This window comes from Musa acuminata, chromosome BXJ1-8 (genome assembly GCF_036884655.1).
Source record: "Musa acuminata AAA Group cultivar baxijiao chromosome BXJ1-8, Cavendish_Baxijiao_AAA, whole genome shotgun sequence".
In the NCBI taxonomy this organism is placed as follows: domain Eukaryota; kingdom Viridiplantae; phylum Streptophyta; class Magnoliopsida; order Zingiberales; family Musaceae; genus Musa; species Musa acuminata.
In genome coordinates this window covers 3,709,908-3,725,381 of record NC_088334.1, presented here as the reverse complement: position 1 = coordinate 3,725,381, position 15,474 = coordinate 3,709,908, and the positions used below count along the sequence as shown (strand labels likewise).

At 41.3% G+C, this 15,474-nt stretch overlaps 4 protein-coding genes across 4 annotated transcripts; all 4 read right to left on the bottom strand.

Annotated features, from left to right (window-relative positions):
- Positions 1–231: 231 nt before the first annotated feature.
- Positions 232–953, bottom strand: LOC135680729 (nuclear transcription factor Y subunit B-10-like). Its single transcript, XM_065194878.1, has one exon. The coding sequence runs from the start codon at positions 951–953 to the stop codon at positions 396–398; it is 558 nt and encodes a 185-aa protein (XP_065050950.1). The 3' UTR covers positions 232–395.
- Positions 954–1,912: 959 nt separating this feature from the next.
- LOC135680728 (glucose-6-phosphate 1-dehydrogenase, chloroplastic-like) lies at positions 1,913–6,594 on the bottom strand. The gene is made up of 10 exons (XM_065194877.1): positions 6,313–6,594; positions 5,697–5,845; positions 5,415–5,509; positions 5,047–5,161; positions 3,909–4,114; positions 3,571–3,720; positions 3,369–3,489; positions 3,066–3,295; positions 2,778–2,978; positions 1,913–2,343 (listed from the first exon to the last, which is right to left on the bottom strand). Exons 1-10 carry the CDS (start codon positions 6,512–6,514, stop codon positions 2,091–2,093), a joined length of 1,722 nt encoding a protein of 573 aa, XP_065050949.1. The 5' UTR covers positions 6,515–6,594; the 3' UTR covers positions 1,913–2,090.
- A 541-nt stretch (positions 6,595–7,135) lies between these two features.
- On the bottom strand, positions 7,136–8,503 carry LOC135680727 (mediator of RNA polymerase II transcription subunit 32-like). Its single transcript, XM_065194871.1, has 2 exons — positions 7,883–8,503; positions 7,136–7,389 (listed from the first exon to the last, which is right to left on the bottom strand). Exon 1 carries the CDS (start codon positions 8,339–8,341, stop codon positions 7,883–7,885), a length of 459 nt encoding a protein of 152 aa, XP_065050943.1. The 5' UTR covers positions 8,342–8,503; the 3' UTR covers positions 7,136–7,389.
- A 250-nt stretch (positions 8,504–8,753) lies between these two features.
- LOC135680726 (ATP-dependent Clp protease proteolytic subunit 6, chloroplastic-like) lies at positions 8,754–15,253 on the bottom strand. The gene is made up of 9 exons (XM_065194870.1): positions 15,122–15,253; positions 14,998–15,035; positions 14,369–14,432; positions 11,607–11,811; positions 11,394–11,459; positions 9,893–10,033; positions 9,716–9,769; positions 9,285–9,377; positions 8,754–9,171 (listed from the first exon to the last, which is right to left on the bottom strand). The coding sequence occupies exons 1-9, from the start codon at positions 15,211–15,213 to the stop codon at positions 9,124–9,126; spliced, it is 801 nt and encodes a 266-aa protein (XP_065050942.1). The 5' UTR covers positions 15,214–15,253; the 3' UTR covers positions 8,754–9,123.
- Positions 15,254–15,474: the final 221 nt, after the last annotated feature.

The window sequence follows — 15,474 nt, the reverse complement described above, 5'->3', positions numbered from 1 at the left end:
TTCTTCTGTTGGCTTCCACTTTCTTGATGAAGCTGAGCATTCCAAGGAGATGCCATTCTTCTCTGGCCATCTCTTTTGACTGTGCTTCATGATGTTATGCTAAATTGCTAATCACAATATGACTGACAGTTGCAGTTCACAGCAGTAATGTGATGCTGAGAGAAAGAAAGAGAGAGGCGAAGGATACTTTCGAGGATGATAAGCTCATCATGATCATAGTCTGCTAACAAGTTATCAAGTATAAGTCTATGCATATCCAATCATAATTCCAGGTATTATACAGCTATTACCCTTCAATTGTGCTCTCAAGAGGAACACTGTACTCAACACAGAGGCTGCTGAAGGCAAGAACTGGAACGAGTTGTTGCAGAGAGAGAGATAGAGAGAGGAATGGATCATACCCTGCCTTGCCTTCCAAGCCCTGCCGAAGAGCTCCCACCGGCGCCGCCGGCTGAGCTGCCCTTTCCCCCCATCGACATCTGATGGTGATACGACGTGGCCGAAGTCGGGGAACCGTACATCCCACCGCCGCCGCCGTACATCCCCACACCGGCGCCGCCGGCTTCCTTGTGCGAGCCCGACGAGGCCCCCATCTTCTCGCCTTCCATCTCCCGGAACCGCTGCAGGTAGACCTTGAGGGGCTCGACGTAGTCCTCGAAGCCGAGGGTGGTCATGGCCCAGAGGAGGTCATCGCCGTTGATGGTCTTGCGCTTCTCCCGCTGGCACTTGTCGGAGGCCTCCCCGGTGACGAAGCTGATGAACTCCGAGACGCACTCCTGCACCGTCTCCTTGGCGTCCTTGGAGATCTTGGCGTTGGCGGGGAGGGCCTTCTTCATGATCCTGCTCACGTTAGCGATCGGCAGGAAGCGGTCTTGCTCCCGAGGCGACGAGAACTCGCCGCCGCTCCCCGCCGCGTTGTTCGGTCCACCGGACTCGTTATCTGAGTCCACCATCAATCAAGATCGTAACTCGATCCAAAAATTCAAGCTTTGCTAAGCGAGAGTCAAAAGGGAGAAATAAAGGATCTTAAGCGGTCTTACGCTACAAACAACTCCAGAACAAAGGATTCGGGATTGTTCGCAACAAGATCCTTGCTTTACATGGAATTTCTACGATTCGAAAAAAACTTGGAGAATTCGAAGGATTCGTGGATGAGAACTACGGGCTTCCAAGCTGTTCGAGAGCGGAAAGATTATGGATCTAAATCCATGAAAAGCAAGAGACTATCTTTCGGGATCTACAGCGATAAATCGAGAAGGAATGGGAAGAAGAACAAGATCTGAACCCTCATGAAGAATTCGAACCGCCCAGCCCTCCCAAAAGGGCTACAAACGAGAAATTCCAAAACGGACAAACACAAACCGGGGAAAAAGGGAAAGGTTTCTCGAGTAGAACACGAGAAAGAAGAAGCCGTCCGAGGAAAGCTAAGCAGCCGTCAGAACCCTGATGAACCCCATGGATGGATGGGTGGATCGATTAGGATTCGTCGTCGCCGGAGGAGAACGGAGCCGAGGAAAGCGAGAGAGGGAGCGAGTGGGGAACACGAGAGGGATGAAGGTGGAGTGGTCGGGGCCGTTGGATCTTTGCCCTAATAACGCATCGAGTGCGGCACGTGGGAGGACGTGGGCCGTCTGTTTCACGATAAGATGGGCCCAAGTGGTGCTTTCTGGGCCATAGATGTCGCCCACGTGCCGGTGATCGTCACCGTTCACGAAGAGTGGGCCCCGCTTGAGTGTTCTTTTTTTCCTTCAAATCACTATCACGAGGCGCGAGCGTGACGCCGTTATATATATATATATAATTATAAATGTACACTATATAGGACGGTTGCATATGTATGTGTGTGTTATATACGGTGCTTATAACACTGATGGGTCGAATTAATGGTCAACTGATCAAGCAAATACGACTCTTGATGCAGCACCACTCAAGTAATATTTCTTTGAGATTCGTGTGTGATGGATGGGTGGTGCAGCGGGGTCTCCCTGCATATATGTATCAAGAAACAATGTATGCCATCTCCTCCGACTCGTAACACAGAGAGAGAGAGAGAGAGGAGGAAAGAGAAGGGTAAAGGTCATCAGCTTGTTCTAGGAGTACTGGCTGCTGAGATCTCCCCACCGCACGTTGTACTTGGCGGCAAGGTAGTGTGCCCCAACTGGTCCTCGGCTGCCGTAAGGATAAAGCTCCGGCGCGATCCTCTTGTCCTCCAGCTCCTTCAGCACCGGGGTGAAGAGCGCCCATGCCGCGTCCAGCTCGTCGCTTCTGATGAAGAGCCGTCGCTCGCCTTCGATCGCGTCCAGTAGCAGCCTCTCGTATGCATCAGGGATCTCTCTAGGGTACCTGCATCGTCACCAAATCACCCTGAATCAGCAGTCTCCATGTTTCCTGCCTCCACCCAAGGTAATCTCATATCACATCTCTCGAAGATACACTGGTCATTGGTCATCATGTGGAAGCAATCAGTTTTCCAATGGGTCAAAGATAGATAGATCTCTCTCACAAATCATCATGTATCTTGAATCAATGTTTATGGATCTTGCATCAACCAAATATGTGAACGACAATTAGAAATCTCATCGACTTTACCAATCTGCATTGGCAAAGACAGGTTATATATGTGTGACAAATAGAAATCTCGTTATCAGATTAACATAGCTTTTGTTCTACTCTTTTGATTCGTCTCTTCACTGATCTGTTAATGTTATAGACCAGTCACTGATCATCATGTGAAACGTAAAGCATTTACCTTTGATAATTTGATGGTGAATTCATACCTCGATGCATACAGGAGATTCAGATTGCTACTATCCAATCTCATGCTCAACCCAGGGATCTTATTGTTTATCTTCAGATATATGGCTTCATCGGGTTGTACGCGGATCACCAGCTCATTAGTTGCTTTATCCAAGTCGGTCCCAAAATTTCGCTTGTACAAATTACCAGGAACGTGCCTGAACTGAACCCTAATCTCTGCTCTGCAATCTCATCCGAGTTACCTTTTCTCAATCACCAAGCTAACAATGAAGAGAAATGACCTCAAATGCAGAAAAAGGAGATGGTACCGTCTGGTATTCAAGGCTTTTCCGGCTTTCATCAAGAATGGCACACCGTCCCATCTAGCATTGTCGATAAAGAGGGCTGCTGCTGCAAATGTTGGTGTGAGACTGCCTTTTGGCACTGTCGGGTCATCTATATAGGCAGGCAAAGATCGTCCACCTCTCGTATGACCCTTGTATTGTCCGACCACAACATCATCGAGTTGTAGAGTCCTCATTGACCGTAGAACTTTCACCTACAGGGAAACATGTAAGATTTAAGCAAGGAACTTAATTGATGTTGGATGATGACAAGCAAATCTTTAGCACCTTTTCGTTTCGGATATCCTCTGCATCTAAGCTAACAGGGGTTTCCATGGCAAATAAAGCTAATATTTGTACAAGATGATTTTGCATTATGTCACGGATGATTCCGTAGTTGTCGAAGTATCTGCAGACAAGAATGAAAACATCAACCGAAATGCAGATCTAATCAAAGTTACCTAGAGTGAACTAGAGACGAAGGACAAACCCGCCACGGCCCTCTGTTCCAAAGTCCTCGGAGAATATGAGCTGCACATTCCTGATGAACTTCCGGGACCACAAAGGCTCAAAAACAAGGTTGGAGAAACGAAGAACTGAAAGATTCTCAACGAGTTCCTTTCCCAAATAATGGTCAATCCTACGAGTGGAAAGAGCAGCTGATGAGAGAAGTTGGAACTTTGATCTTAAGCTATACAAACTAACCCATTTCTTTATTGAAAGATGAGGTAGAAACAGTCATCTTCTACTGATCTGAGCACAAATTTATGCAGATAGGAAGGTGGGGAAAAAAAAAATCAAAATCAAAGTTTGCTTTGCATGACAAACCTGAAAATTTGGTCCTCGGTCAGGTGTTGCTTGAGAGAACGTGTGAGCTCTCCAGAAGATTGAGAGTCACGACCAAATGGCTTTTCGACAATTACTCTGGTCCAGCCAGTTGGAGAAGACGCAGTACAGCTAGCACATCTCACCACATCAACAAATATGTTTGGAGGAATCGAAAGATAAAACAATCTATTTGCCGACTTCCCCACCTGTAAGCTTAAAATCATATTTATAGGAAAAACTCAGCATCTTCCAGGTTACTAATTCACAAAAAGAATAGTGCTTGATAAAATCAATTAGAAAGTAGGTTGGCATGCTAAGATTCTGAATAGCTGGACCAATAATTCAAAATCTCATTAATAGCCAATTCTGGTGAACTTTCACTTAACGATACATGTGCCGTGCATTGCCTGACTCATCATTGTCGTAGGAAAAATCCTCCCAATCAATTTGGTGAGTCATCCACACAATATCTCATTTACCTAGAATAAAGAAATCTCCGTAATCTCATTACTGAGGAACCCCGATTGTTTAGACTACGGAAAATGGCTGAAGCACCCGATTGTACATCACAAGATATATTGAAATGCTTCAATTTGTCTATGCAGTAGAAACGCATTTTGGCTATGTTACATGAATTGTTGATCAAAATATTTTCACTATAAGAATGACCAATAAGGTTTCTCCTTGATCTCTCCCTTCCTACTGCATAACCTTCCTTTTCCACCATATAAAGTCTCCCACAACACCAATTTGAACATCACATTCTATGGCATTAATACGAGCTAACCAAATATTAATCTTTAACACCTTACATTGTCTGGCATTATTTCTGTGTTCTTTATCATGACTTCGAGGACATTGTAATCTTGCTTAACAAGGATTAGGTGACCTAGGATTATGTCGTCTACATGGGATTTCTTAAGGTATGACCCTTCAAAAGTGGAACATTAGTTGTTGTATCTGTTTTCAAACAGGCATAAAGCCTTCTATCACATCAGTCTTAAGTTTAATTATATCAGCGCATACTGTATAATGTATAAACCAATGAATGTATACAACTGCAACTAATGAATAAAGTTTGAGCCAATTGGAATGTGGAAGAAGAACAAGTGAAAGAGAACAGAATGTATTAACTAACCTCTTTGTCTTTAAGTTTCCTGTCTAGCTCGAGAAAGTTCTCCTCTGAACTATACTGCCCTGAATGGTAGAAACACCTCTGCAAAAATTGTTCCATCTTGTCACCACAGTTTTCCCTATAAAAATGTTCAAAAAAGAGGTATAAAAATCATTCGCTGCTTGATAAACAAGATTCGCCCAAAAGGTTAGACTAGTAAAGAAATTTTCATGAATATATTAGGCAACTACATCATCAGAATTATATAAAGTGTCACTTGTTCAATCGATGAACTTAAGCGTCAAAAGCAAATAGGAAAAGCAATTTCCAGAATACAGGACCAAGAACAATGAATCATGCAGGTAGTGTGGCATAGTTATCAAAGGTATTACCTTTTGTCAATTCTGCAGGTCAGAGTCTTGCCGATCATATTCCTCAGCTCTTCATCGGTTAGTTGAGTTCGAGCATAACCAAAAACAGTAAAGTGCTGCATCAAAAGAACAAATAAACCATGGTGACTTCTTACTCAGGTCTTAAGTTGCTTCAAGAAAAGCATAAACAAAGCTTGCAGATGAAGTCAAACCAACAGATTAGAGACATAGACTGGCCTTTGGAAATTTTTGAAAAAAGTGATGCTAAAGAAATTAGCAACAAAATAAGAATATAAATCAAACCTTTGGAAGACAATCTTCGTAAAAGAGAGCAAAGAGGGCTGGAAAGATCTTCTTCTTGGCAAGGTCTCCGGAAGCCCCAACAACAGTAATACTCACTGTACTTTCAATTTGGTCTTCTTTGGCTTTAGAATGATCGATATATGGCTCTTCTGCAGAATAATTTTCAGTTAAAGCTACTTCATGTCACGGCACGAATAAATGAAAATAACAACCACATTATCCATGTGTGGTGAACTCAAGAATCAAGAACCGTAAAATCTTGTTTGTGTCAACTAAGCGTTATAACGCAATATTAGCTTCTTCAAGGTTTCTGCCACTCAAATCGAATCAGATTCTCATACCACGATCCCGCATTACACCATAATTCACAGAACAAATAAGGAAGTAACTGGTGATTGTTTATGTCAATTTGTCAATTCTTCCTACCCGGCTGTTCTGATCTAACTCACAATGTGTGTTTCAGACCTCACCAAACAAAGCTACAATCGCCGAGGGACGATTGACTCGTTTCCGCACCCTAAAATTATTCAGTAGCGCATGAACTTGCCATACGAAACACAAATGAAGAACACAAGAAACAATTGGGATCGGATAGAGGGCAGGGGGGAGGATTCACCTTTCTGGGAGGAAACTACATTGAGAGGGTACCCATTGGAGGATTTCATCTGGAAACCCCACTTTCTGATCGCTTCGTGTCCAGCGAGAAGAGAAGGGACCGAGGCAGGCCACACCTTGTTCTTTCTTGCGAGGGTTCGGTAGTGGTCGACAGAAGAGGGCGCGGAGGCGCCGGTCCGATGACAACGGAAGCAGACAGCCATTTGAGTGAGGAGGAGGAAGCGGAGGGAGGGAGATATTTGAGCCACCCACCCACCCTTTGAGTCGTTGAGGTCCACACGAATAAGAAGAGGCCACCTTTGATGCCCTCCTTTTAATCTTTATGAAAGCTCGTGTGGATTGACATAAAGAAACATCTATTTGGATGCATGGCTCCTTTTTCTTTAATTAATTGTTTTTTCTATTATATTAAATTATATATCAGATGTCTTTATAAGGATTCAAATATGAAATTAATATTTATTATTATTAACTTTAAATTAAAATTTATACTCAACAAAATTATTATTTAGATAAAGAATCATATAGATGTATTGCAAAGACAAAACATATGAAAGTATGTTGCAATGACTGACATGTTTTCAGAAGTATAATTTTTGGCATATCATTTGCTAGTTGCATATTAAAATTGAAATGATTAAGCATCTTTGCTGGATACCCAAATTGGATGAATTGCTTTAGTGGATTAGCACACACATGCATTCTTTAAGGAAGAAGCTATTTATGAGTCAGACAAGAATGTGATGAAGTTATCATTTTCCACTATCAACTTCCCCTTCATGGGGAGGGGAACTTTCATTGTTGGTCTAAAACTGACAACAGGATGAACAGGAGTAATGTCTGCACATTGGGAAAATACTGTGTGACAGCAACAAAAGCAAGTACATAAGCACCAAACCCATAAGAATGTTTCGACCCACTTTGCATTTGGGATTCAACCAGCACTGGATCAATGTTGCTTGTGATTGGAGTGGCTCGATCTTTACTACAATTAACTACAAACACAATGTACACAATACCAAGAGCATGTTCATGAGGACCATATGGTGTTTGTTACTCCAGAAAACACCACCATACTCTGCAAAAAAGACATGGGAATCAAGAGGGACTGGTAAGACTCGTTGCAGTAGAATTTGAATGCCAAGAACACAATGAAAATTTATGAGTCAGGGCATCAAATTTTGATTCATCAGAAAGAAAGCATGTTCTACGTGTTCTACACTAGCCCTAGCATCGATCGACAAACCAGCAATAATGCAGTTGGTATCATGTCTCCAAGAACGCATTTTTGTCTCTCTTTCTCAGGCTTATAAAGTAGAATGTATCATGTCTTTATGTCATGAGTTCCAAAATGCTGAGTCAAGAAATTGCTGAAATGTGCTGCAGCAAACTCATTCTTGATTTGTTTTTTCAGTGTTGAAGATAGGAACTTGGACAGACTATTTCGGAAAGTATAAGCGTCACACAGTTAGACCCCCCGGATCACAGCATAAGGCGAATGGGGATCGCAATTGCACAGACTATTCTCGATTAGGGTTGCAAAGGAACGTGTAACGATGGATCGTGCGTACCTATTGGCCGGCGTCCTCGGGGGACCTGGCATCGAAGGGGGCGGAGGCGTGAGAATGGGCCGCAGCAGAAGCGGAAGCGGTGGCGGAAGCGGCTCCCGAGCCGTGCTGGAGTTCGATGACGAGCCACCGCACGGCCTTGCTCATCTGCTCGAGCCGGACGGCGCTGATAGGCGGGATCCCGGGGGCTGCGTCACGGTGCCCGGGCTGCAAGCAGGCGGCGCCGGTAGCCTCGTCGACGAGGCACTCGGAGCCGATGCGTTGCTTCATGGACTCGATGAACGCCTCGGCCTCGTCGCAGGCGACGCGGAACATCTCCCACCGCTGCTTGAAGGCCTCGAGGGCGACGCCGGTGGCGGGCGCCGTCCGTCCGTCGGATTGCTCCTTGGCCTCCATTACCGCCTCCGCCGCCAAGACGAACGCGTCGTATGCTGCACTCAGCGACTCCACTTTGCTCTCCATCAGCTCTGCCCGATGCGTAGTCGTCGTCGATCAAAGAGAAGGGGTCAAACAGACGAGTATATATAGAATCGATCGAGCAATCTACGCCGTTGATAAATGTCGGCGATCACGCATAGATCTCAAAGCAGTCACGGGTTACGACTTGCTTGGAACGTCGTGCGTAGGATCACCACAGATCATCAACCATACATGGGAACCAAATGGCAGAAGACATACAACAGAAGGCATTAACACAGTACGAGAATCTGAAATCACCGAGATCTTCATCCCCAGGTTCATAGATTTACTCAGCCATCTTAATCACAAGTTGTTTTGGAATCCATGCAAAGGATCACCAAAGATCGTCAACAAGACCTGGGAACCAAATGGCAGAGGACACACAACAAAAGGCATTCAACACGGTTCAAGAATCTGAAAACATTGAGATCTTCATCTCCAGGATCAGATTTACTCATCCATCTTAATCACAAGTTGCTTTGCTTATCCATCTTAAGCACAAGTGGTAGCTTTAATAAGTAATCAGAACATACTATCGAAACAAATGTGAGAAACATCAAAACAAATAACCACAGATAAGTGAGTCAACCATGAGGTTCCCTGCTATGGAAGTTTTCAGGATCATCAATTAAAAAGATCTTAACATGCATTAAAACATCAAAGCATGATTCCTGCACATTTTCCCTTGCTCATCAATGGCTTTCATCTTTTAAACCATTCTGGCTAACTTGACCGTAAATAATGAGCATCCATGAAGATGGGGTTATCAGCAACATATGATCTTGCTAATATTCTGTTTCCAAGATCCCATCAATAAGACCAAACTCTAAGGCCTGAAAAAGTAGAATAGAATAGCTAGAATATCCAACTATGAAGTACAAGACACTGATATAATATCGAAAGATGATGCTTGGTACTCTTAAAATATGAAAAAATTGAATATTACCTCAGAGGCAGAGAAGAATCGATCCCTATCAGTGTACTGCTGTATTTTCTCCAGAGGTTGACCAGTAAAAGCAGCATACATTTTGTCAATTTTCTGCAAATAATATAAAGCACATTTGATTTTGACGCTTTGATCAAAACGAAGGGGGAAATTACTTGGTTATTGGTGTTATTTCCTATATCTGTTTTTGATGGCCTAAGTAGTTGGCTTGGTTTAGAACATTATTCCCCACTTCAATCCTCTTAACATTTGATCCATCATACTCCTCAAAATTAAGTGGAACCCAAAATGCAATAATGTAGATCATTCCTTTCAGGCCTATGAGACTCATGGATTTGTAGACCTACTGGACTTCTCATAAGTTTCAACTCCAAAAGGGAGGGGGAAAGTTTCTACAAAATTGCAACATGCCATTGAAAATAGAAACTCACGTGTCGTGACTGAACAGCTTCATTTACTTGGCGCCTAACATCCTCCACATGACCCTGTATGTATGCACATGCACAATTTAGGTAATAATAAGAGAGGCAATATCACTGATCATAATATCATAATAAGCATCAACGATTTCCTCGGTGCACTATACTATAAATCATAATAATCCATACCCCACATCCACTTTGGGGTTGATGTATCATAATGCGAGCATTAGGCATAGCATAACGCATCCCCTTTTCTCCACCAGCAAGAAGAAGCGCACCCTGGCTAGCAGCTACTCCAAAGCATACGGTTCCCACCTTCGGCTTTATCTGGTTATTTACAAAAAAAAGAAACAACCATAAATTTACAATAATCAATGGTCACAGAACACCTTTTGGATAATCATTTTTCTTCCTGGAAATTTTTCAGGATTAAACTCTCAAGATAATGATCAAAATTAGCTCAGGAACAATTTACTCTACCAACATATACTCATATGAAAAATGGTAAGCCTGAACAAGATGATCATTACTATCTGAAAATTAGGATGATACTTTTAAATGTCTTGTAAAGTGCAACAAGATATTTGACTTTGCATTGGCAGTTTTGCAGACTAGAAACAGAAACATCACAGAATAACAAGAAAGATCTTCTGGTACCAAATCCATCTGCAATAGGACCACGGAATCTGATAAAGGAAAATCAGACTTCACCTCGAAGTGTTTTGGCAAGCATTGGGAAAGTGAAAGAGCAATACAACAAAAGTGGAGACAAACCTTTTTGTCCCTGCCCTTATAGAGACTAGGTGTCCGAGAGATGGGGAACTTAAGAATGGGAAGTCATCCTCATCTTGCAGTCTAAGTGAGTACTTTGATGACTCAAAAATTGAGCATGATTGTGTCTGAGCACTAACGTAGGACTTGGTTAAAAATGCATGAAACTTTTTAAAACTGTAAGTTAATGAGGACAGGCTTGACTAAGAAGGATAAGAAAAGGAAGTATACATGACAAGAGTAGTACATGACTGATTTTTTGATAGGAACATAATTGTTGTTATTGCCAATAGATAATTAAGAAAAGGTTCTCAATGATGAATATTGTATCTAGAATATCAGATGTGCTATACAGAAAGTTCTTTTTGTTATTAAATGCATCATTCTTGATTTCTTGGAGACTATGGCTCTAAAGTTCTTTCAGCATGAAACAAGTATTTCCGGTGGTCCTGACAAAATGGTATACCTTCAATCTTAAGTATTGTTTGATTACACCACACGGATATTAAATCATATCTAAACATATCCTTTCTTGGTTTCCTAGGATGCTATATGTGATTCCTTTCTCACTTGCTAGGCCCCTCTAACTAAAGATGATTTATTCACTCAGAAGTTTACCCACATTTACCAGTATATTTGGTACTTGTGCAGATGTAAGAATAACATCAAACCATTTTTCTCCAGAGCTAAGAAGAGAAAAATAAATTTCTACATCATATTCTGATAAAAGCATTACCTACATCAGTCCTGGTAGGAAGGAAAATGATGTAGTCTTCAATAAGAAGTTTTTTTCCTTAAAAAGAAAATTGATGATCTCCAAAATCAACAATTTGCTTGAAAGAACTTTTTCTGAACGACAATAATGTAACAGTAGTAAACTGACTGATATAAAAATCCCACAATTTTAATAACTTACCCATGACATACAATCATAAATTGCCAAGACTGAGTAGGTACTTCCACCAGGGCAGTTAACATAGATCTGGAAAGGGAAGGGTACTTAGCCATTAGAGAAGAGGAAGATTACAACACCAGAGAGAATATCAAAAGAATCATGAAGCAGCGATGGTCCACCCAATGCATTTACAACTTTGAGCAATATACTACCAAATTTTAAACTATTACTTACCAGAATATCAGCACCTTCATCAACAGTAGCAAGCGTCACAAGTTGCGAAATAACTCGTTGTGCCACTTGCGAGTTAACAGGTTGTCCTATGAAGATTATGCGGTTGCGAAATAATATGGAGGAAAGATCTAAAGGTCCTCCTGGCGTCATGACAGCAGGCATTATAGGTGGATTTCCTTGTTTTGCTTCTATGACTGCATCATGCCTACAAGAAGGCAGAAGTCTACAATTGACAGAAATTCCACAAAAGTAGAGATAGTACTGAAAGATCTTCTTAAAGAACTTACAATAGAAAATTGTCATTTTTCTTGATAGTGAAGAGTGAACAAGATATGAGATGGCAATAGTTACTAATTGAGCCTGCCTACTTTGTTAGAGAAAATAATGGAACAACATCAAAGACTAAAGAATTTACAAATAATTTTCTGGATTTTGCTAGATAAGTGGAATAGCTTTATTGCTGTATAAATGCACGAGGAATATCCACCAGAAGTGGCGAAAGGTAGGTGATACTCACATTTAGATCTATTATCTTCCAAAAACCTAGTCTAGGGAGCAGATATAGTAGACTCATGACCTGCATTGGCTGGAGCCTCGTGCAATTGGTACGCCCTTTTGGAGTTTCTTAAATCCAAGGAAGATAATCTACCATCATCAACAATCTTAAAGTCTAAATGATTTACAATTTTCATGAATACTGCACACAAATATTCAATTGTTGCTTAAAGTTCACAGGCAAAAACATTACAATATGAGAGCTCTCATCTATTAGCAAGAACCACATTTCCATATGTATTTTTTTATTCTTGATTGACACAACAAGGATAACTACAATCTGATAATATGACAATTACCTAACCAACAATCATAAGACATAGGAGATTCAAACTAAAAAGTTAGTAAGACGATACTATTAGTCACCATTCACAACCACTAACAATCTGATGACAACTTACACTATCATGGCAATGGAAAAAGGATTACTATTCCACTTTTTTCAGTTGTTAAAACTCAAACTGTTCTAATTCAATGGAAGTTGTTATCTGTGATCTTGCATGGTGATCAAAGCTACAACAAAAAGTTCATGCTTCCATTTCTGATCGTAATGCAAGGTGAGCTACAGAACATGAAAATATTAAAGCCAAAAATTACCTTCCAAAAACATCAACTAGATGAACTTGTTGAAGTGATTTTCTATATGCCGTTGCCCAAAGAACAAAGACATGGCAAATGTTCCTGTGAATTTTCAACAATAACAAGGAAGAGCCTCATGTTTAAGTATGACCGAGGCAACAGAACCATTTTCTGTTATAAAGTAACTACAAGTTAATGCAAACCTGACCAGGCCGGCCAACCTAAGATGCTGAACAATCCATATTTGGACAATTTGGGACAATTGGCATTATCACAACGGGTCCAGCCAAAAAGGATGACTGGTGATAATATGGCAGCCATATCGGCGTCTGATCATGCCTATTATAATCTGGAGATGTTGCTGACTAAAGAGGGAAGCTTTGGCAAGGATATGAGAAAAACAACAGAGACCCCTATGTTGATTAGGATAGGAAGGTTTTATATAGAGGGAATAGGATCTGTTACAAAGACCAACCAGCCACTGATCTCTTGATAAAGCAGGCCCAGACAGTTCAGAAGCAGACATCTCAGTCCTATTTGATATCAACCCAGTCCAGGGTTTCGATGAAGCTGATTCCAGCTGCCTGAAGCCCAATTACAGGCTGCCAACCCATACAAACCCCAACAAGGAATAGCAGGAAAACAGCACTAGAACTAGAATAACAGTCTCTTATAATTATTTTAGCAATTATCATATGTAATTTCGAATTAATTTATTCTAGTTTTTAATTCTTGATATAGATTAGGACTTCTTGGTGCCAGTAGCCTTATAGATATAAAATATTGCAAGGGCTCAAGGAACATCCTTGGTTTTTTCTATTTCCATTTATGTAATGAAATTAGATTGCTTTGTTGTTAGCTATCAAGAGGCTTTCTGATAGGAAGTGTTATTTCTTCTTGAAGTAATCAGGTTTCATGTTTCCATATACCAATTCCTGACTGTCAACTCGCCAATACATATGATGCTACAAGATTGTGCATTGTAGAAACCCTTCCAGATGCATCATCAATACATCAAGCTAGCCTGCTCACATTGCCCACCTATCAAACTTACAAATAAACCAAATTCGATAAACTACCAGCACAGAACTCAGCCTTCTCTGGATGCCAATAGTTGTATTGTGATATGCCCCTAAAGACCCTCCAAAGATTTTCCATGAGAATTACCTGTCTGGTACTTCTTCTAGTGCATGATCTTTTTTCCCATATATCAAATTTCCAGGGACCAAATTTTCTCTATTTATCCTTTATACAGCATCTAAAAGTCAACATCTGCATGACCTATTGTGTTTGTCAAGTAACCCTTTGCCTAATCAACAACGGACCAGTAGAGGGGTAATGTTATCCAGTCATCACCTCCACCCATAGCAGGATTTATTGTTACAGAGACATGGATCCTGAGAAGCACCTGGAATTGGTAACATTCACTGTGTTGATGCTTAGATATTGGAATGAGATGGTGAAGAAGCAAAATCCAATCTGAGTGTCATCATGTCAAAAGTAACTATATACTAACATGTCACTAGCATTTCTCTATGATAAATAGAAGAAGATCTAAATAAATAAGCACTGTCATCCGAGTTATACAAAAGAGCAACAGGAATAAAGAAATAACATGCTTAACGCACCTAAAAGAACGATGTTGAAGTTCGCTGAGCTTCAAAGACAAACTGTGAACCTGATTGTGCTTTCCTACACACAAATTTGAGGAATAAATTGAAATATAAGCTCAATTGTTTCACTTTAGTACATCTACTATGGCAAACAGGGACACCATCAACCATAGGAGCATGTGGCATCAAAATGGGCAGCAGCTCAAACAAAAAAGCTAAAGAAAATGATGCACTTCTTTTTAACTTGATATCTATCTGTGTGCTAAGCAAGCAGGACATCTATTTCAACTCATCCAGTCTGTCTTCCAATAAATCGAAGCCAATGAATTCTTAAATTTTGTTCAAATAATCTTAAAGCTGCAAATTTCCCCATTTTAACCCTTTTCTTGACGCTTGTACTGGAACTTCTTATCCATAAAAAACGAGAACCTCGGTAATTTATCTCACATGTTTGCACCAGCAAGCTCACAAGAAGCATGCTTTGTTTGCCCTATTAATCAAGTGGACTAAAAAGCATTACAAATCTTTCCTTTTTTTCCATCAAATCTAAAAGTTTTCGGTGCAAGCACGTATTTTTACCAAGAGAAAAAGAAATTAGCCATTCACTGGCTAGTTTTTCTGTTGACATGGAGAGGAATGCTCACCGGGGACGTCAAGCGAGGCATAGGGATGGAACATGTTTCTGGGAGCAGCAAGAGGCAATTAAGAACATTAGAGAGGAAAAGAGGAGAGATCGGAAACAGAGACAAAGGGGAGTGGAAATGGAACCTGGGAGGAGCCGGTCTGATGAAGCGGGAGCGGGCGGAGGAGGATGCGGCGGCTGCGAAGCCCAAGGGCGTTGAGATGTGTACCGAGGTCATTGGAATCGCGCCCCCCCCCGCTTGTTGCGAACCGAGTGACGAGACGAGAGGGATGAGAGATGATGATTATGACGACGGAGCACCGATGGACCGGATCGAAGCGGGCTTTCGGCCCGAGTCCAATGAACCGTTCGATCCATGTGGGTCCTTCTAACAAGGACCGGCCCACGTAAAACCGAAGAATGCTATTACGGTTCACAACCTCTTACTATTGATAATCACTTTAAAAATAATAAAATATTTTTTATTTTATTTTTTACA